The sequence below is a fragment of the Aulonocara stuartgranti genome (assembly GCF_965226115.1).
Source record: "Aulonocara stuartgranti genome assembly, chromosome: 8".
Classification (NCBI taxonomy): Eukaryota; Metazoa; Chordata; class Actinopteri; order Cichliformes; family Cichlidae; genus Aulonocara; species Aulonocara stuartgranti.
Genome location: NC_138959.1, coordinates 8532022 through 8555685, shown reverse-complemented (window position 1 = coordinate 8555685; position 23664 = coordinate 8532022). Strand labels below are relative to the sequence as shown.

The window sequence follows — 23664 nt, the reverse complement described above, 5'->3', positions numbered from 1 at the left end:
GGTAATGTCAATTTAAAAAAATATTTTTTTTTTGCCCCTGTGATATCAAAAATCGTATTAAGCATTGAATAATTTCCTGGGTATCAGTATTGAGCTTGGATTTCTTGTATTATGAGAACCCTACAAACAAGGCATGCTGATAATTTTCTGATGATGATGATCCTCATCCCATCAACTAGTTCCAATCTGCTTATTCCCCTCGAGAATAGAGGGAGGCTGTCATATCCCAGCTGAGAGAGAGAACTGACTTACACATCAGCTTAACATGTAGTCCAGTATTTGATTGATAATGTTAAAAACAAACATTACTGCAGACTGTGAAACAAGCCCACTTATAGGCTTATGAGAACTCAGATGTGTGTCAGTGTTTTGAGAGTTTTGATTGTTCCACTATTGTAGCATCAGCAGAGAGGTGAAAAGTTCAGTACAAAAAGTAGCTTCCTACTTTAGCTATGATTAATTTGATCAGTTCTCAGAGGGCGGCAGGCTTGAAATATTCTGTACTTATTAGGCAAAGATATTACGAAAAACAACAACCGTAAAAAACAAACAAAAAACCCCCACAAAAAAACCAATGATTATTTTATATGAGACACTGTCTATTAGGTATGTTGTTTGTTTTTGTTTGTTTGTTTACTAGTCAAATTAACCAGAAACCATTCTTTTTATACTTCTCATTGTTCTTGTATTTCGCAGCTGTTTGATTGTTTTTTTTTATTAACAGTGATGGCAAGAGGAATTTGGATTCACGTTGTCGTGTTGATGCTGAAGCATGCCTACCTAAGTCCCAGTGAGAGAGTTTATCACACATGAAGAGCTGCACTCCATCTGGAAATTTCCATAATAATAAAAAAAACCTGTGCATGCACTACCATGCTCATTCGCTCAAACTGTGCATGTGAATATAAACCTTAAAAAAAGGGCAAAACATCCAAGGATTTGGGGAAAATGTGTGTACACACTTACTGACAATCTGCTGTCTGACATCTTCACATCTTCACATTTATCTTTCATTGACTGCATCTTCTCTAAAACAAGCCATGTGATTTTTATAATTCATTTAAAAAGACCACAAGTCAGTTGTTGTGTGTTAAGTTTAGACACATCCTTTGTGTGTCATAATCATACTCTTGCTGCCAATCTAGAGCAGAGACACCCACTCCCTCAACTTCCTACCCACACGTACACACAGACACTCGCACACAAACACACTGCTAATCTCTTTTTCCAGAGATTACACTGGTAAATGAACACTTGACCTGCTCTCTAGTCATATGATCCACACAGGCTATTTCCATCTTTTGCAGATATCCTCTGGTTTCCCCTCCACCACATTTAACATTTGGAGGTATATTTACATTAAACCCGTTACTGACTTTGTGTGTGTGAGCTTGAATTAATATAATTTCAAGCAAAATTCAGCAAGCATTGTGTAAACAGTTTATTATTCACTCTGGTAGAAGGAAATGAAAAAGTAAATTATGAAAGTTTATGACAGATTTGCAAGTTAATTTCACATTCATGCATAAAGCATTGAGTTATGGGACAACTAAGAGTTAATTTTCACAACAAGCAACCTTTATTTGTCATTATACAGAGTACAACACGTAGTGAAATTCTTGTGTCCGAGCTGCGGACAGGCTGCAGGGCTTGTTTATTTATTTATTTATTTTTTTTTGCTTTGCACGGGGGGTCTAGCCAGGACCCTTACTAGATACCGGGTGGGAATCAAACTTGTGACTCCCGCTCCGAAGGTGTGTAGTCTTACCAATACACTATCCAGCTGCACAATTTTACTTCTAATTTTCCCTTTTAATCCTCTAGCTATTGGAGATGCGGTGTAATTTCTTTTAAATGACAAATATGTTCCAGAATATGAACGTCTTTTGATCCACAGGCTTTAATAATGTTTTGCAAAAAACAGCTCTTACCCTTGAAGATATAACATTTTCTCTCAGTACAATATTAATCTTACTGTGTAACATCCAAATTGTAAAATGAACATTATGTGTGATAATTAGGAATATTGCCTACGTTTTCTGCTTCAGATATTAACGAAGGTCAGTATGTGTTTCTTTATTTGCCTTTTATTTCACATATTTGAAATATAATCAGCTGTTCTTTGTCTATGGCTTTCAGTTTAAGTATGCTGCTTGGGGGACTAAAGTGCTAATTTTTAGTATCCAAATAACACAACAATTAACATTAACATATAATTATTCACTGGAAACAAAAGCCCCTTTTCTACTACTGCCTAATCGGATTGACTCGCCACTGATCGATTACTTTTTCATTACAATCCACTGATACCTAACCTGCGTGGCTGTTGTGAAAGCAATGCACCCCCCCCTCCCCGACACGAACACTACAAAAAAGGTGAACGAGGCAAGAATATCCCTGCTGCTCGCTCTGTGGCTTTTTGTTAGACTCAGATGAACACCGCGTTGTTTTTTGTGGCTATTTCGCTTGTTGTCGGGCCTAAAAAATTGCGGTTTAATTTTCGTGAAGGAGAAGCTCTCATGACTCATCGAGTGAGGCTACTGTCCAACCAGTCGGTGGCATGCAGCCTGATGACGTCACATTTTAGTACCTGCTCTGATTGCTTGGAACACCTGGCGAACAGGTACTAAGAGAGTACCTGGTGCCAGGTAATGGAAACCCCCCAAACCGTGGCGAGCCGCACTGAGTTGATCCAAATAGTGTAGGGGTTTTTTTATGGCCCAGGCTCTTCCAGTAGCCACCAGGCCCAGGATCCTCCAGCAGCCACCAGGCCCAGGATCCTGCAGCAGCCACCAGGCCCAGGCTCTTCCAGCAGCCACCAGGCCCAGGCTCTTCCAGCAGCCACTAGGCCCAGGATCCTCCTGCTCCACCAGGCCCAGGATCCTCCAGCAGCCACCAGGCCCAGGCTCTTCCAGCAGCCACTAGGCCCAGGATCCTCCTGCTCCACCAGGCCCAGGATCCTCCAGCAGCCACTAGGCCCAGGATCCTCCTGCTCCACCAGGCCCAGGAGCGTTAAGATGCCGCCTAAGAGGAGCAACGTTAATGAGGAGGAACTGGAGGACATAAAGAAATCCCTAAACTTTATGTCTGAAGAAATAACAACAATTTCAAAACAACAAAAACTGATACTCAATTTAATGGATGATATTAAAGAACTAAGAAGGCAGAGCGAGGAAAAGGACAAGAAGATTGCTATGCTGGAAGGACGGGTGTCAGATCTGGAACAATATTCAAGAGTAAATGATGTGATAGTGACAGGACTGGAAACCAAGCATCAGACATACGCACGGGTAGCAGCAGCAGAGAGAGGGGAGCCACCCGAGCAAGAGCTACGCTCTTTGGAAGAGCAGGTAATGGCCTTCTTTAAAAGCAAAGGTATAGAAATGGACAGTAAAAATATTGAAGGATGCCATCCTCTTCCGAGAAAAAATCAAATACCTGCCATTATCATTCGTTTTGTTAATAGAAAACAGAAAAAAGAACTGCTCAAGCAAGGAAGAAAGCTAAAAGGTACAAATGTTTATTTAAATGAACACCTAATCAAGAAAAATGCAGACATTGCAAGACAAGCAAGAATATTAAGAAAACAGAAGAAAATACAGTCAACTTGGACGTCAGACTGTAAAATATTCATTAAGTTAAATGGAACACCAGAGCAGGCTAAGGTTCTAGTCATCAAAGAGATGACTGAACTAGAAAAATATAACTGATAAATGCAAAGCAGTGCTAAATATGATGGGACCGTCCAAGTGCACAACCAACGCAGATGTCTGACAATTTTCAACTAACAACTCATATAGATATTGAAAATAAGACATTGATGTATGACAGCAACATAGATCCTGATTGTAATTTCTTTAACAATAAGACAAATGAATGCAATTATTATACAAATGAGCAACTTAAAAAGGAATTCAAGGTAGAACAGGGTATAACAATGGTTCACTTTAATAGTCGAAGCTTATATGCAAACTTTCAATCCATCAAAGACTACATAACACAGTTTGAACAGCCATTCAATGTGATAGCCATATCGGAGACCTGGATAACTCCTGGAAAAGAAGAAGACTTTAAAATAAATGGATATGAATTCCTTCATGTAGACAGGATCAACAAGAAAGGAGGTGGGGTGGCACTTTACATTGATAAAAACCTAAAGTACAAAAGAATGGGAAGAATGACAACTGTTATTGATGGAGTGATGGAATGTTTATCAGTGGAAATAATTATAGAAAAAAGGAAAAACCTAATTGTCAGTTGTATATATAGAACACCAGGATCTAAGATTGAGATATTTAAGGATAATATGGAGGACTTATTTACAAATATAAATCAGAAAAGAATGTTTATTTGTGGGGACTTTAATATTGACTTATTGAATCCAAATCATAATAAGAGTACAGAAGAATTTATTGATTCCATGTACAGCATCGGTTTATTTCCACTGATAACAAGACCGACCAGAATAACATCTCATTGTGCAACTCTATTAGATAATATATTTACAAATATAATAGAAGGAAAGATAAAAAGTGGGCTGTTAATCAATGATATAAGTGACCATTTACCAGTCTTTGCATCGTATAATTGCCATTATAAAGTGAACAACGATGGACATAAGATTATTTACAAAAGAATAAGAACAGAGAAGACCTTAAATTGTCTTAGAAATGAACTTTTAAAGCAAGATTGGAATATTGTATATGAACAAACAGAAGTTAATAAAGCTTACGAAGGATTTTTAAGAACATTTAACACATTACTTGATAAAAACTGCCCAGTAATTGAAATCAATAGGAAACACAACTATGCAGGAAGACCATGGATGACAAAAGGACTACAAAATGCCAGCAAAAAAAAGAATACCTTATATCGAGAATTCATAAAAAAGAGAACAATAGAAACTGAAATGAAGTATAAAACTTACAAAAATAAATTAACTAATATAATGAGATCCTGTAAAAGAGAGTATTACATTAAAAGGTTAGAACACAATAAAGATAACACAAGAGATATATGGAATGTATTAAACAGAATAATCAAAAATGAAACAAGGAATAATGATTACCCTGGATACTTTATAGAAGGGACAAGAAGTATTAATAACATGGAGGAGATAGTAAATGGCTTTAATGAATTCTTCGTAAACATAGGGCCAAAACTGGCAGAAGAAATAAAGGTTGATGGAATAGAAAGGGACACTGGTGAAAATATTGAAAGGAATAGTAGCTCAATGTTTTTAAGAGCAGTGGAAGAGAAAGAGATTTATGACATGGTTAGAGGACTTAAGAACAAAACCAGTACAGACTGGAATGATATTGATATGGTAACGGTAAAGACAGTTATTGATGGTATCGTAAAACCATTAAAATATATATTCAACTTGTCGTTTCAAAAAGGAGTTTTTCCACAAAAAATGAAAGTTGCTAAAGTTATTCCCATTTACAAAACCGGTGAAAGACATCATTTTACAAACTATAGACCAGTGTCAATACTCTCCCAGTTCTCTAAGATACTGGAAAAACTCTTCATAAAAAGATTTGACAGTTTTGTGGAAAAATATGAATTAATGACAGATAGTCAGTATGGGTTCAGAAACAACAGATCAACAGCTTTGGCACTGATAGATCTAATGGAAAAGATAACGGAATGTATGGATAATAAGAGGTATGCGCTCGGAGTTTTCTTAGATCTAAAGAAGGCGTTTGATACTGTTAATCATGAAATTCTATTAAAAAAACTGGAAAAGTACGGGTTTAGGGGAGTGGTTTTGGAATGGTTAAAAAGCTATGTAGGGAATAGGCAACAATATGTACAAATAAATGAATATAAATCTAATTTGATGGATATAGCTTGTGGAGTACCTCAAGGTTCAGTACTGGGTCCAAAAATGTTTATTATGTACTTAAATGATATCTGCAGAGTATCGGAGATTTTAAAGTTTGTAATATTTGCAGATGACACAAATATACTGTGTGCAGGTGGGGAATTGCCACAGGTTTTGGAAATGATCACACAGGAATTAACGATATTAAAGAAGTGGTTTGATATAAATAAATTATCATTGAATCTCGATAAAACCAAATTTATGTTGTTTGGAAACCAAAAGAAAAACATCGAAGTAGAAATATGTGTTGACAATGTATATTTAGAAAGAGTAAATGAAATAAAATTTCTTGGGGTGATCATTGACCACAAGCTCTGTTGGAAGCCACACATTACTTATGTTCGGGGGAAATTGGCACGGGGCATTGCCGTCCTGGGAAAAGCAAAGCATATGTTGGATCAGAAAGCACTGCACATTTTATACTGTGCTTTACTACTGCCATATATGAGCTACTGTGTAGAGGTCTGGGGAAACACATACAAAAGTAACACACAAACAATAACTATAATACAGAAAAGGGCCATTAGATTAATAAATAATGTGGGGTACAGGGACCATACAAATGCACTCTTTGTCAAAATGCAAGCTATTAAATTCCAAGACTTGGTGAAGCTTAAAACAGCGCAAATAATGTATAAAGTCAGAAATAAATTGCTTCCCAAAGAAATCTGTAAATTGTTCATAGAAAGAGAAGGTGGGTATAACTTAAGAGGGAAATGGAATTTAAAAATACAAAGTGCTAGAACAACTTTAAGAACTATGTCAATCTCAATTGCAGGAGTTAAATTATGGAACAGTCTAACAGAAGAAATAAAAGACAGTCAAAACATAAAACAGTTTAAAGTAAAATATAAAAACCTAATTTTAAATAAGTATAAGAATGAAGAAAACGGGGTTAACCCAGGATGGTAATGTTGCTGGTAATGGTGTTGCGGTTCTTTTTTGGTTGTTTTTTTGTTTTGTTTTGGTTTGTTGTTTTTCCATAACTTGTGTATCTGCAAATATACACATTCTGTATTTTTCATATGAAAGAAACTATACTGTGGTGGGGCTTGCTAATTTCTTGTTTTTGATTTATGTATGTTATGTTTTGTTTTACTTCATATGTTTATATGTTTCATATGTTGTTTGTTTAATTTAAGACAAAAAAAAAATTAAATGAATGAGAGGTAAAACTTGAGGGGGTAGGGACAAATAAGTAAATACTTCAGCCTACTCCTTTTCAAACAAATAATGGAATGATATTTTGTAATGATTGTGAAGGCACATGTTTGAAATGTTTGAAATAAAAATGAACTGAACTGAACTGAACTGAATGATAGAGAAAACAAATATGCTCTAATTATAAATATTCACATTTTATTTTAAAAACGAAAGAATTTCAAATTATTTTTTAATGGCGCCAGGGACCTCAACTCTCTGGCCAAGAGATTAAAGGCTGCTGCGCCCAGGCAGTAAACACTTTTTTTTGCGGGCCATAACATGATTAACATGATTGGCTGAAAGACTTGAGGGTGTGTTGTTTAAGGTCTGATAACGGCTCATATTTCACCTCCTGTAGCTTTCTGGGCATCTCCAGAAAACTGGAGAGGTTGGATTTGTTAAATTGTTGACCTAGCTAAAATGAACTGACAAAATGTCACAATATGCAGATGACATTCGATAATAATTTTCTAATATGTGCTGCACAAATTAAAAACATGCCGCATCGCAGAGCTTTTGAAGCTTAGAAAATGTCAGTAAAATGGCCAGTGTGGGACTGCTGACCATTACAATCAATAGAATAAAAGAAAACTGACAAATATAAAGCAAAACTTGAAGAAAAAAAGTCTCATTGTCCATCAGTCCCATTTTAAACACAATGGTTTATTTCTGGAATAAATCTAATAAGGATAAATTGCCTTTCAAGGGGTCAAACTGCATATTTATTGCTATGGGCACGTAAAACCCAGGAGCCTACAAACTTATTAAGATGAATGATTGATATGCCAGGAGCATGAAGTGTGTTGGAGAGATGGGACACATTTAACCCAGTGTTGCTTTGAATCAAAGCTGAGAGGTGCTGTTAATTATCAGGGTGTCTCTGATGGCCGCAGATGAAACCAACACGCTATCTATTCTGTCCTACCTATTAAGTACTGTGTGAGTGTTTGTGTGGAGATCCTTATTTGCTATATGAAAGCCCACCTGGTTTAATCAAAGGCTCAAGGTTATTGATTAAATAGGAAATGATCTTCAAACAGCAAATGCAAAGTTGAGTTGTACTGTGAATGCATGCCAAACATTAGGTTTTAATTAAAGCGACGACCATTTTAGAAGACCAAGTACAAAGAAATATAATTTTTACTTTTCAAAAAAGTTACACGCCACTTTGCCTTCCAAACATCCTTAATTCTTTGTGCTTGCTCTGCACAGTTGTTCCCTGAGCCTGGAAGCGGTAGAGGTTTCTTCCTGTTAAAAGGGAGTTTTTCCTTCCCACTGTTGCCAAGAGTTCGCTCAAAGGGCATTGTTTGACCGCTGGAGTTTTCTCTCTATTATTATATGGTCTATACCTTACAATTTATAGATCATTGATGCGACTATTGTTGTGATTTGGTGCTATATAAATAAAACTTAGTTGAACTGAATTGATTTGTGCATCCATAATGTGACTCTCCTGTTAGACTTAGACTTAGAGAGACTTAGAGCTTTTTATTGTCATTGTGCAGTTTCTTGCACAGCGAAATTGGGTAGCTGGACCACAAAGGTGCTAAAGTAAGAAGAAGAGAAACCAATATACAACGAAGGTATTGCACATAGATGATCAACAGCAGTGTCAGGGTGGATGTGTTGGGGAAGTCTTTACACACTCTTAGTTTGCATTAAGAGTTCTGACAGCCCTCGGGAAGAAGCTGTTCTTTAGTCTGTTGGTTTTGCACCTGATGGATCTGAGCCTTTTTCCAGAGGGCAGGATGTTGAAGAGGTGGAGGTTAGGATGGAGGTGGTCCTTTAAAATTGCCCTGGCTCTGGAGAGACATCTTGAGCTGGCAATTAAGTCCAGAGAGGGGAGTGGACAGCCGATTACCTTCTCTGCAGTTCTGATGACCCTCTGTAGTCTCTTCTTGTCAGCTGTTGTGCAACCAGCGTACCACACAGGGATGGCGTGCACCAGCACACTCTCGATAGTGGCACGGTAGAAGGACACTAGGAGTTCAGTCTGCAGCCTGTTCCATCTCAGAACCCTCAAGAAATGGAGGCGCTGCTGGGTTTTCTTTACTAGGGCTGATGTGTTTGTGGACCAGGACAGGTCCTTGGATATGTGGGTGCCGAGGAACTTAAAGGAGGACACCCTCTCCATATAGTCACCTTTTATGGATAGGGGAGGGGGATCAGTTCTTGTTTTGCGGAAGTCCATGACCACTTCCTTGGTTTTCTTGGTGTTTAGGGTGAGGTGATTGTAGTTACACCATTCTGACAGTCGCTGGACCTCATCCCTGTAGGCGGTGTCATCATCGTTGGTGATGAGCCCCATCAGAGTGGTGTCATCTGCAAATTTGATGATGATGTTGCAGGGGTGCGTAGCGGTGCAGTCACTGCTGTTCCATCACATCCCAAAGGTGCTCTTTGGGACTGTTCAAGAAGACGATATGAAATTTGAGACTGGCTTGTTTTTCTGCTGTAACCAGTCATCAGAAGATGAGTACGCTATGTTCATAAAGAAATGGACAACAATCCTTAGGTAGGCTGTGGTGTTTAAACAATGTTCAGTTGTTACTAAGGAGCCCATCCTGTATCGAGAAAATTGAAGTTGAGAAAATTGAAAAATGCTGGTGTTAAACCAACAGCCTTTTAGCTTGAACTGTTCACACAAAGCAGGATGAATCATGTTTTTTTGTTTCTAAGTTCTCACTCTGCTGTACCACTTAATGTCCTGGCAGAAATTGAGACTAATCATACCTAGCAATGTTTCTTCAATCTTCTATTGTCCAATTTTTGTTGAGCTTGTGTGAACTATAGCCTAATTTTCCTGTTCTTAGCTGACAGGAGAGATGCATCAAGGTTCGATATGTTGTGCATTCAGAGATGCTCTTCTGCATACCTTGGTTGTAACAAGTGGTTATTTGATTAACATTTGTCATCTTATCAGCTCAAAGCAGTCTGACTCTGACATAGGCAAGGTTTTTTCAGCAAGAGAACCGCTGCTCACTGGATATTTTCTCTTTTTTGTACCATTCTCTGTCAGCCCTCGAGATGATTGTGTGGGACAATAAACAAAATCTGCACTTTCTACAATGATAAAAACCAGCCAGTCTGTCACCAACAACCATGCATTGTTCAGGGTAATTTAAATGACATTTCTTCCCCATTTTAAATCATGGTTTAGAATGGGAACATCAACAGGCCACCTTGAGCATGTCTTCATACCTAAATGCACTGAGTTGCTGGCATGTGACTGAGCAGTTGAACAGATGTACCTAACAGAATGATGAATGAGTGTATTTCAACACTTTTGGATTATATTATATGTATTGCTTTTATTACTCTTCCTTGTAATGACAATATGCATAAATGAAGAGTTTGATGTAATTTCAGTTCTATGGCTTTATTTGCATCTTGCATTTCTGGGGTTAGTCTGATGACATCACACCACATGGAGAGAGGTTGGCTGAAGTAATGTGGTGCAACGTAATGTAATCCCAGTAATGAGAGTTGAGGACATGTGTGACAGTTTTGGAATCCTGCTTGCAGTGTGTGTGTGTGTGTGTGTGTGTGTGTGTGTGTGCACCAAATCAGAAATGTATAGAGATGGGGAGGTGATTACAGTCATGACACTGGGGATTGGATTTTGGAGGATTACATGCACGCACACTCTGACACACACAGACACAGTTTTCCTGACGACACAAGTCTAAATGCAGGGCTAATACTGTCATACAAAGGGGTCAGAGAGGGAGACAGACCAGGAGAGGGAAGTAAGGGATGGATATGTACTGAGGGATCATGAGGCATTATGTCAAAAGCATCACAAAAGTAAAGCAGCTTGTATATTTGACTGCTGCTCTCTTCCCTTTCCTTTTCTCTTCTTCTCCCACCCTCCTTTCCAGGCAGTAGCCTGCCAGCATGGCCCTTCCCAGGGGACATCCTCCTCCTTCCCCCTGGCCCCCTCTCTTCCTCCTTCTCCTCTTCCTTCTCCTCCTTATCTCCTCCCCGCTTCCTCTGCAGGCTCGGCCGCTCCTCCTGCACCCGTCCATCAATGTCGCGGTGGTGTTCAGCGGCTCTAGCTACCAGAATGAGGTTAGAGGTCGTCTCAGTGGAGAGAATTTTGTCGACCTTCCCGTAGTGGTCAGCCCTGTAACGGTGCTGGTCAATGACACCAACCCTCGTGACCTGCTGACACGTCTCTGCGATACCATGGCAACGGAAAAGCTGCACGGTGTGGTGTTTGAGGATGATGTGGGCTCGGGTACCGGCGCTCAGGTAAGAATAATTTATGCATTTTTGTGTTTTCTGATCCGACATCCTCTCCAGAGTCATGGTGTTCAGTCACCCAGATCCATTTCCTAAAGCTGCACGAGGCAAGACTTTATGTAAAAAAGCATCTGTCCTGTCCTAAATCACAAAGAGGAACAAATTGAGATGCCAAGCGTGTACTAAATGCTTACTTTTACTTGCTGTCTTTGCAGAAATTAAATTATGGTGTCGGTAGGGTTTCAGATCGTAAAGGGAAGAGATGTTGCATTAAATCAAAGCAGTATTTTAGAGGATTTATTAACCTTAAAAAGGCATTGTTCTCAGCTTAAATGAAGTCGTAGGAAAAAGTATAGCTAGCATAGAGTTACCAAAAACATCATCCAAAGATTTGTTTTATCACTGAAATCTCCTAAAAAGAATTTTGCTGAAAAAAGTGAAATGTTTTATGAGTGCATTAGAAGTAAAACGCTTGAAACAGGTTTATTATTTGATATGCCTTTTAATGTTAATACCATAGAATTGAAGCTTGCATTTAATTGTTAGCACATATTCTTTTACTAATAAAGAGCAAGGTCTCTGATTTACCATTAAACTATTGCCATAACTCCAACAACAGCCAGTAAAAACCAGACACCTCAAAGAAAACTGTGGCAATAGAGCATCTACTATGGAAGCACGCATGGGTAGACGTGGTACATGTAGGTTTTGGCCGCTACATGCTATTTTTTGGATTTTGTTGCTGCTATTTTAATGCAACAATTTTCCCTTCATAGATGCCTGGATCGCTGAGCAACTTTGCACTTCACAGTCAAATTCTTCTTCTTTTGCAAACATCCATTCATCCACCCATCCATCCAAGTCAAGTTTGTGATAGGGTTGGAGCCTGTGACATTAAAATGAACAACAATAGTTAATTTAGAATCACCAACTGTTTTACCACACAAGCCAGAGAACCCATGCAGGCGCAGGGAGAACTATGCAATCACATAAAGAGGCTCCTGGGGGATTTGAACCCAGGACCTTCTTGCCACCATGTTGCCCATTTGCCCCCCAAGTTTCGGCTAGTCACCCTATCTACAAGAAGTCACCACAGCGGAAAGCTCCACATGGTTGAGTTGGCAGATTTTGTGACCTCCCCTATTAGTAATTTTAATACAAATTCTGAGTGTAGTATAATAATAATTACATGAAAACAAAACTGGAGCTCTACAAGTTTTGAAACCATTACCTTTTTAAAACATCTGAAAGACTTGTTATTATGTTTTATATTTATTTTATTTATTTTTTATTTATTTTATTTTATTTTATTTTTATTATGTATTATTTTATTAATGCCGGTTAAGGTTTGCCTGACAAAATTGTTGCTTTTCAAGTGCTGTTTTGATTTAAACAAAAAAAAGGTGCTTAGTTTGCCATTAAACTGGCAATCGATCAGTTTCTGGATTGAATATGAATTTTACATCCTGGTCTTTCGACCACTACTAATTGGTAAAACTATATTAATGAATAGGGCTGGGCGATATGACCCAAAATTCATATCTCGATATTTTTTAGCTGGATGGCGATATAAGATATACATCTCGATATTTTTTTTAAGCCATAAAGTAAGAACAAAAAGAGAGTTCTTAGTCAAAGCTGTGTCCCAGATGTCACACAGGCACTTTTATTAACATACAGCACAGATGTACATGAAAAATTACTCAAAATTAAATTATGAGCATTCATTAAATAATGCTCCATAAATAAAAGAAAACAAGGTTGTTTTTGTGCTAAACAAAGAGCTCACAATTGTGCAGTCAAAATGTAAACTAAAAGACGCTGAGCGTAATAACAAAGACAGACAGATTTCACAGCTGCTCTGTTCCCAAGTTTTACTGTGTGACTGACAGCCTGGAGTTTGAAATCCGCTTCATAACCACGTCTCTTACAGGTGCCATTTATGGTCCTTATACACACACAATACGGTAATATTACGTTGATGCACAGTACGTATCACTCCGCGAAGCTCCTCGGTAGCCGTAATGCGCCGACAATCTATCAAGCGGTGCAGCTCCGTAGCTTACCAAAGTCGTACTCAAACATTTTTGACAGATTGCTGAGCGCCGTGTACCACATAAAATCGGTTCGCGGCCATCAAGCACAACCAGAATTCATACATAAGGCGCGCTATCAACTTTTGAGAGAATGAAAGGATTTTAGGGTTAGCGCTGTTAGCTCGTTAGCGCGGTTAGCTCGTTAGCATGTTTAGCTCGTTAGCACGTTGACGCCGTCCAGCCCCACGCATGGGGCGATGCGCAGTAACTCGTTAACGGAGATTTGCCGTGTCCGTCTTGTCGCTGCCTGCACGTGAAGCGATGGGGGAGGAGGGGGAGTTGTCTTCAGTGAAGGCGAGGCGGAGTAACGTTGCGTAGAGACAAAAGTGGACGAAAGAGAGGCAAACTTGCGGCTCCACAACTATAATTATAACGTAACATAGACTATATCGATATAAAGGATATTGTCACATCTTATATCTCGTATAAAATATATCGATATGTTTCAAAAACTCGATATATCGCCCAGCTCTATTAATGAATATGAGTTATTCTGGTGCAACACTTTCATCTTCTTTTATTCAAATATGAAATCTGTTTGTTTTAATCTTTCAGGTGGCAGAAGTAGCACAGATCTTGGACTTCCTCTCCACACAGACAGCTCTGCCAATTGTGGGCATCAGTGGTGGGTCTGCAGTCGTCATACCGTATAAGGTACTGTGAAAACAATGAGACTTTCAATCTTCTCAACACTGTCCCACCACCAGGATCGAGCCTAAATTGGACCTTCGCACCACACTCGTGAATGCATTTCAGTCAGAGGTATCAAAATAATACTAGTCACATATGTATAATGAGGGAAAAACAACTTCTTGGTATAAGATGAACAACAACCTGCAATATAAATCCTGTCAGCAGCAGCACTCGCTCTTCACAGCCTCCTGTCTTAGTCAGAACTCTTTTGCACCGGCATCACTCAGCTTAAAACAACTTAAGTAGGTCAGAGCGGTGAAACCTACTTTGGCAAGCAACTCGCTGCATGCAAATATTTGGATATGAGCAATACAGATGGGTGAATTATCAGCGATGACTAGAGCCTTCGACCCTCATCATCTCGTCTAATCCGTGGCTGGGAAAAGTCTTGAGTTGTGGGAAAGGAAACTTCGTAAGGGGAGACAAGTGCTACGGGTGATCTGTGCTTCAATCAATCATGTCTACACAGTCGAAGACCAGCAGGTTTTTCCCGCTATGATTTAGCATGTATCTCATTGATGAATAGAAATGGAGAGCAGCGAGCTGTGTAGTTAGATTGTAAAGAAGAGATTGATGACACCAGATGGATTCTTAATCTTTACTTTTTCTCCACTTTGTGGTGGGAATGTGGCTCCGTCTCTACTTCCTTTCACACTCTAAGCTTTCGGCTCATCTCCCCTTCCTTCCTTTAATTGCTTAACTGCTATCTCCAACACCTTGTATTTATAGAAACAACTCTCAAACACATGCAAATGAATACTGTCACATATGAGAAGTACACACACACACACACACACACAGTCAAATGGGTTCATTCCTACACCTATCAACCAATCGAAACTTGTATAGCCCTGTGGCTATAAATTCCACCCTCAGCAACATTTTGTAAACCACAGTAATTGTTTTTATCATCTTCCTGTTGATGTCACATCATAGATAGGCATTAAACAGGAGGAGTTGTAACTGCAGGAGAGTGATTGATTTGCTGTATTTTGATGGCAGAGTGAGTGAATAAGAGACAGACAGAAGAGAAAGATGCCTCGATGAAGCTTGGCTGACAGGTGCCCAAAGGCAGTGTTTTACTGTCTCATAGCTGAGTCTCTTTTGTGAGTGAAATAGTCCTCCTTGTTTCCATAATTCTCTCTCTTCCTCTCCCCCCCCCCCCCCCCTGTTGGTTAGTTCACTTCTAACCCTGTCTCTTTCCCCCATGCATTTCATATTTTGCTTTGGTCTCTCTACACCTTCACTGCTTTCTTCTTTTCCTCCATCACCTTCGCTCCTTGAATCTACTTCTTTTTTTTTTTGCATGCTGGCAGAGTCTATTAAGACTGTGGCTTGAAGTAAGCCAGAGGCCTGTGCTCCTTTTTGCTCACTTGGAGCTCTAGGACAGCATTAAACTGTTAATTAGAGCCTTCAGGAGGCTGAAGCACCCTGTAGCGCTTACCATTTATCCCCAAATCCAAACCATTCACTCATCTTTTCCCTCAATTTTTTCTGTCCCTCTGAAAACGTCTCCAAGCCATTTACCTCAGATCTGCTTTTAACACACATCTCACACAGTTCTTCTGCTGCCTCCAGAATATTTTTGTCAAATTTCATCATCGATCACTGGTCTCTGGTTGGTAATTTGCAGAGCCAATCACAAAACCTGTCAACTTGACAGCGAGCAAACACAAACAAGCAGGTGTGACGTTGCCCCTGAGAAGTCCAAAGTGTTGAGTGGTGGTTCTCTGTAGAACACAAAGAGAAAAGCATTTTCCTGTGGCCTGCATGTCGAAGGCATTATTTTACCCTTACCCTCATACTCCTCTTCAGTCTCTCTATATGCTCCTTTGTTGTCCGGAAGAAGAAAAAAAAAAGCTTGTCAGAGGTGTCTGGCACAATGGGACAGGTGGGTTGGATGGAGAAAGACATGCCCGTGAGTGCATGATTCTGTTAAGGGATAAAAGAGCTCAATAGTGCTTGATTATCAATAGGCCTGATGATGATGAATATCTTTGATAGTGGGTTTAAAAAGAAGCAGCAGCCGCCCGAGCCGCCTATTTATGGCTCCTGTCTCAGTGATCTTTCTATGGTGAACAACAAGGAAGGAGGGAATGAGACAAAGATGAAAAGATTGAAGGCTGGAGAGGAAGTGTGTCTTTTGTCAGACGGCACATACATCAAGCAAAAGCGAAGAAGAGGAAATTAAAGGTTAAGGAAGCGCTGAAAAACAGCATAAAGGCTGTTCAATGGGGCCTGCGAGGGAAGGAGGGAAAAAAATGTAGTGACGTGTCTCTCGGAGCAGTTAGAAATCAGAGATTGAGCGTGTTTTCTGTTTGTGTGTTCTTGGCTGGCTGGTTGTCAGTCACTGCAGTGTGCTGGGCGATCATTAGAGGGTGCTACTTCCAGATGTCAAGTCGTGGGAGCAGTGGAGCAGGAGGCGACAGAGAGGAGATGAGGATGGGGGCAGGAGCACGGTGCCGACGAGGCTGCAGGGGGAACAACAAGAAACTTTAATAACAAAACTTTAATTCAGTTGGAATAAAATTCTAACATCTGATATATGAATATTCTAATTATGATGGCAGTGATTGCGATAATAACTGTATTCAGTCTGAGGAAAAGATGCATCTTCAGAGTTGATGGGTTTTATGTTTTCAGAAACGTCACTTGGCCAAAAGTATGCAGACAACACCAAAATATCAGACAATCCAAGTGTTAAACACGGGTTTTGTTAAGGGTGTTTTATCAAAGTATGGTTATGAGTACCCCAAAACATAGGGTTGGGGTTGTCAAGTAATGCATTACACATCAATCTTTTCTTAAAAGTAACGGAGTATGTCATTTAATTACTTACCAGAGAACGCAATTTGTTAAACTATCTTTTACAGTGTAAAGCGTATGAACAAAAGGGCAACAAAGCAAAGATGAAAACTAGCTCAAAGAGAAGTTCAGGGTCTGGCTGCTGGGTCGGGGTCGGCATGCACTCAGCTTTACAATGACTTTGAGCTCTCAGCTAGCTTTGCATTAGCATCCTGTCTGTGCAGATGGCTATAAAGAGCCAATGTGTTAGCAGTATAATGCAGTTGTTTCTGTTCTGCATGCAGTTTGCACTTTAGAATCACGCTCTGATCCTTTTGGGCAATAGAAATAAAAGTAATGTCAGTATCTCCAATCCTCAATAGCTGCAAATGTCTGACTTTTTTCTCTTTCTATCTGCCCAGCGTGCTGATAACTGATTAACTGATATGTAATTACTAAATTTAGTTCAGTAACGTTACTATGTTGCTAAAAATGTAATGTGATTACAGTATGTGTTACACCTAACACTGCCACTACACAATAGTTGTATGTTAGCTGCAAATGTATATGCAACAGTAATCTGGTTTCTCCAGCTATACTCTTCAAATTTCCAGCAGGAAAGTTTGTCCATGTTTCTGAAATGCCCCCTTTGCAACAACGACACGGGATGATGTCGTTGTTGCAAAGGGATTAAAAGCATTCTGTATTTATTATTCCACTGCAAACAATGAATCGGCTTCATAAAATAACTATTAATTGTATAGGTTAATTAATTAGCAGATCAGGAGATTAACTGTTTTGAGGATTTAGATAACATTTTGAAGCCTGGGGCAGAGGTTTGCTCCAATTGGCGTCAGTGTTACTGACGCCAGTAGAGTCTGTTGGGGGCCAAGGCAAAAATTCACAGGGGAGTCCTCCAACCAGAGTTCGTCATCATTTGTGTTATAAATAAATACATAACTAAATAACTAACTAAATAAAATAAATGTAAGGGATTTTTTTTTGGCTTAACAGAAAATGACAAAAAAGCAGCATATCAGGTAATTTGGAATCTTCAGAGTGCACATATAGTATAATCAATCATTTGGAGGGGGCACCCTATCCTTCGCTTTTGCTGCTGGTGTTATAAATGTAATGATTCTGAGAAAAGATAACAAAGAGACACTGGAAAAGATTCTTATACCAGTAACATTAATACCATTAAATTATATTTGAGCACAAATTCAACTTTTGAATGTTGTTCTTGGGCACAGCATCCACAGTATAGCTCTACTTTTTGGATCTTTTTGATAGAACTTTAATAGTTCCAGTACAAAGGATACTTATGTGCTGGGGACTGCACTACAGATACAGAAAATACAATAGTAGACACACACAACAATGTATATATAGCACTATAATTTACATGACTAGATCTAGTAACTTAGAGTACATGTCCAAATTTCTTTGCATCAAAATTTCATAAGTTCTGTCAAACCTTAACATTTAGCTCAAATGCAACTTTAATGTTAACTAAAAAAAGATTTCAGAAAATTTTCATTCTCCAAATCACTCAGTTACTGGTGTCCTACAGAAAAAGATGTAAAACATTACTCTACAAATGGCAGAGACCATCTTCAGTTCAGCAACAATGCCTAAGGCCAAGTTGAGTGGTTATATTGTTAACGCTGTACTAGCGTCTATATTCTTTCACACATATTCCCATTAGGATTCAGGTGGGGCTCTATGGTGGCTCTGAACGTCATTCACTGCAAATGAAGAAGCTGCAAGCAGCTGAATGCTTTGCTGGTGGCATGCTGTGCCCCTCATCGGAGCTCAATGTTGGCGTCTGGCTCTCAGCTGATGTTCTAGTACATCACAGAAGTGCTGGATAGGGTTGAGGTCAGGGCTCAATGCCTGTCCACACTGTTGTCTATAATCAAGCGAAGCCTGCTAGCTAGGTCAGGCCGCTCGAGCTGCATTATGTCATAGACACGTAACATGCCTGACTCTCCCACTTTGGTGGTGAATTAAAGCTGCAAAATGTCCCATCCCTCTCTCTCCTGCTCCACATCACTACCTGCTATTTCAATCCCTCCACCACCCTGCAGCCACATGCAGGCACCAGGGGAGTATTTACTTACAACTCCCCAATTTCCTTCCCAATTTGCAGTAGGTATGTCACCAGAATCAGCCATTTTTATACTTGATACGTTTTAATACCAAAATTCTAAAATCACAACTGTACATTTTTTAATCACCTGCAAGTGTTCTCGTCTGTCATCACTGCATTCACTAGAAATACTAGACATAACCATAGCAAAATCCCCAGTGGAAGATTGTAACCAGCGTGCCATGATACACTGTAAAAAAAAAAATCCTAAAAAAACAGTAATATTCTGGCAGCTGGGGCGCCAAAATAATACCAGAAAATAACAGAAAATAACCTTCTCATAAAAATACGGTTATTTTCAGTAATGACAATATAGTTCGTTGCCCTAATTTTCAGAATCAGAATCAGAATACTTTATTGATCCCTGGGGGAAATTATTTTTTGTTACAGTGCTCCATTTTAAACCAACATTAAGACAAGACAGACAATACGCTAACTAAGAATAGTACAATATATACATACATACATACATACATAAGTCACTTATAAATAAATAAATGGGATTACATGGGATTTTGCCTTTTCCAGGTGCTTTTAAACATTAAATTAGGAACATTTTAATGTGATTAAACAATGAAATTACCTATAAACAAGGTCAATGAATGCGGCAATATGAATAATACTTAAATGTACAGAAATATACAGTTAACAGTTGGTTTAAATAATAATAATAATAATAATAATAATAATAATAATAATAATAGAATAGAATAGAATTCAACTTTATTGTCATTGCACATGCACAGGTACAGGGCAACGAAATGCAGTTTGCATCCATCCAGAAGTGCTTTAGTGATATAGATATATTACAATATATATTAGCAATAATATAGATATGTGAGTATATTACAGAATAATAATAATAATAGTAATAATAATAATAATAATAATAATAATAATAATAATAATAATAATGGATTGCATTTATATAGCGCTTTCGAGACCCTAAAAGCACTTTACAATTCCACTATTCATTCTCTCTCACATTCACACACTGGTGGAGGCAAGCTACAGTCGTAGCCACAGCTGCCCTGGGACAGACTGACAGAGGCGAGGCTGCCATATCGCACCATCTGGCCATCACCAGTAGGTGATCCACTATTTCTGGTATCATCACATCTAACATTACTTTAATTATTATTTAGAATAGAATAGAATAGAATTCAACTTTATTGTCATTGCACATGCACAGGTACAGGGCAACGAAATGCAGTTTAATTTAATATTATTAAATCTCCATAATGTAATTTACTTAACCATTAATTCTCCAAGTATCTTGAAATCTACTGAAAAGATGATAGTAGAGAGCATGCAATAACAATATTCAATTTTAGTCACTTACAGTTATTTATTCACCTTTCAATCACTTTAATGTTAAAACTGTGTAATTTTAAAACTGTATATACTGTATATTCTGTGTATTTGTTATCTCACTCTCATTGCCTGTTCTTATTGTCCTTATATTCAACATTATGCTGCTCTGTTGTATGTTAATTGCCCCTTGGGGATAAATAAAGTCTTTCTAATTCTGATAACAAGTCAGTTCAAAATCCAATATGGGTGTTAATGGGTTAGAGTCTGTGTAGGCTACATATATGATTCACGTAATTTTGAGAACCTTTAAATTGATCCAAGAAGCAAACAAAAGACAATTACTTCTTCCAACGAAAAGACTTAAGCAGTTGAAGAGATAAAGATTAAAAAAAAAAAAACCATGAGGCATAGGAACATATTACGTCCACAGTGAAGTGGACATAATAGCAATGACGTGATAGAAAAACTACCTCATCACCTCACCTCATCTTAAAAAATGTCTTTCTGAAAAAAACAAAACAAATAGTTTTCACTTGACATAAATATAAAGAGCATCATTGCTTTTGTAAATTGGGTTGAGTTCACTCTTAAAATAATGACAGAGGGTAGTAAATTATTTTAATAGCCGCCGTGAAACATTTTGGGAAAGGAGGAATTAATTAACTGCAGATGACAGCTCTTATCTGCTCTCGTGAAGCACTATTAAATCTCTCTGTTTTGCGCCATAAATGTTTGATCACTCACAAACAAGCTTTTGTTTGTTACAGTTACAAACATCAAATAATGAGCGACTGCACTGGCAGGCGATGATACGGTCTGGAATTTAAAAAAAAGAAAAGCTGACAGCTTTATGTGGATGCCAGTAAACATGGACAAATGTGCCTTTAAACTGTGAACATGATGGATTTTTGAAGCAAAGAAAGCGTTGAGTTCGAGCATTCGAGCATATAAGATCATCTATTACAATTTGAGGCTGTCAGTGGAAGATTATATTCAAGGGTTACCGTCTGAGGACTGGCTGCAGTCTAAGGTCACACGCTGGTCGTGATTTTGGTTCAAAGTGATGATGTGAGCCAGACAACTGTCACTGGATCACAGTGTACGTTTCTTTTTTAGGAGTTTGTTTCTGCTGCCAGACTGACCCGCTTTCTCTGTCTGTCCTTCTGCACCTCTGTTTCCTCTCTCCACCGCCTCCCTTCTGGCTCTCCCTCGGCCTCATGATCCAGAAACCACAGCACTCTATAAACAGGTCATGAGAAGAACAGAGCTGCTGCATTCACGTTGGATACAGTTTTCCATTGCTGGGAATAAAATCACATTAATGGCCAAATCCAATGAGTATGACCCAATAATTTCTAAAAGGCAGTCGGTCAAAGTAGTAATAAAAGTATTTCAGTAGTTTAATACTTTTCCTGACATCATGAAGAGATAAATGTCACTATATAAAGGACAAGTAAGTCCCCTAAAAACATTTCCATCAACTTCCATCGAATGTCCTTGATTTCTTCCACCAACCCCAATGCACCAAAAGATAATCTGATTCTGTCGCTGATGCTCAAGTCATCACAACTACTTTTGAAATACTGCCTGAGATCATTTCTTTTGAAGATATAGTCCCTTTCAAGAGAGAAGCTGTCACCAAGACCATGTCTTCAAAAATATATCTGCGATTATCGTAGCTTTAATGTCGGATAACTTGATGAAAAAAGAAAAAAAAATTGACGAGAGCCTCCTTTCTTTCCTTTCTTTGTTTGTGCATCGGCCTTAGCATATTTAGAAAGATACATCAATTTTTACCTTCTTACAATAAAAAAAATTTCTGTGTCAAAGACCCAAAGGTGTAGACTGAAATGATCATGGTTGAAAAACACATTTATGCTTTGTTAAAACTTTACACCCAGACAAGAGGGTGTTAAATGTTGCCACATTTTTTTAACCAACTTCGAGCAAAAGTACCATGGTATGTATCATAAATTCAGGGAGTCAGGTAGGAACTAATTTTTCATGGAATGAAAAATTAAACAAAAAATGCGAAACCTTTGCAGTTTACTGGCGTGATTTGTGCCTGTTTGTCCTTTAATACACACGGCTCACTCATTACAAAGTTGTCTTTTTTTTGGTGATGAAATTTTTTTTTTATCATTCTAGAGGGTATGAATTTCAGATTTCAGAAATAATGTAAATTATATGCCATTGTCTTTGGAGTCAACATGTTAGAAAGCACATTTTATCATTACTGCATCATTAAAATGCCAAAAGAGGGAATATCTCATACCCCCAGTGCAGAGCGTTCTCACTCCCGAGGCGTAACATGTCGACGTTTTGTCACATCCCGCGGCGTTCCTGAGGAACGCGAAAGGAGACCTTCGGCGTTCTTATGGTACGCGGCGGGTTATGGCTGGAATCCAGTGCAATGACGCTCCCGCGGGAGTAGACGTTCCAGCCCTGTATTCCAGCCCTAAACCTAACCTTATCCCTAGCCCTGACCATAACCTTATTCCTGACCTTAACCAGGACTTTAATGATGTTAAATAGCGTGTTTCTAAGCGATTTGAAGAAAAAGAGCGAACATGTGTAGGTTCAGTCCAGACGGTTCTCAAATTTCCTCTTTTTCCGAGGTCGTCATTTAGGAACGTGGTGGGTAGCCGAAAACGTAATATGGTGACGATTTGTCACCTAGCGTAAAATGTTACGCTTTGGGAGTGAGAACGGGTTGCCCAGTGACACTGCAGAGACTGTGGAGCAGGTTGTTCACTAATTGCAGGGTTAGTGGTTAAATCCCAGGCCTCTCCATGTGCCAATGTAAGTGTCCTTGGGCTGGACATATAGGGCCATGTTGCTCCTGCCAGTATATTACACATTTGGTGTACCTCCAGAAAAGTGCCTTTATTTTTACTGTAGTTTTTATATTGTTAAGCACTTTGTGCAGCATCGGCTGTTTGAAATGTGCTATATAAATAAATTTGACCTTGACCTTTGACCTTTAAAAAATATAGATTTTGTGGGGAGAGCTGGCTTTCATGCCTCATTTTTGTTAAGAGTGCACTATACACTCACTGGCCACTTTATTAGATTCACCTTCAGTTCCTGGGTTGGACTGGGTTGTGCAATTTTGGTGAGGTATGTGAATTGCAGCCTCAGTTTCCTGTTTTTTTCTTTAGTTGACAGAAGTGGTCTTCTGCTGCTTCATGGTTTGAGCTGTTGTGCATTCAGCGATGCTCTTCTGCATACCTTGATTGTAATGCGTGGTTATTTGAGGTACTGTTGTCTTCCTATTAGCTCAAAGTAGT

General features: G+C 38.8%; 1 protein-coding gene across 2 annotated transcripts in view; it reads left to right on the top strand.

Moving 5' to 3' along the window:
* LOC309713110 (glutamate receptor ionotropic, NMDA 2C-like) overlaps positions 1 to 23664 on the top strand; it is a 67817-nt gene that overhangs the window by 5729 nt on the left and 38424 nt on the right. Inside the window, exons 2-3 of one of the 2 annotated variants that reach the window (XM_082544468.1) lie at positions 10972 to 11344; positions 13987 to 14085. In XM_082544468.1, the coding sequence (XP_082400594.1) occupies positions 10988 to 11344; positions 13987 to 14085 (456 nt within the window). In that variant the 5' untranslated portion in view covers positions 10972 to 10987. Of the gene's footprint in view, positions 1 to 10971; positions 11345 to 12833; positions 13806 to 13986; positions 14086 to 23664 lie in introns of those variants that run through there. The other variant, XM_082544469.1, reaches the window with a different exon arrangement.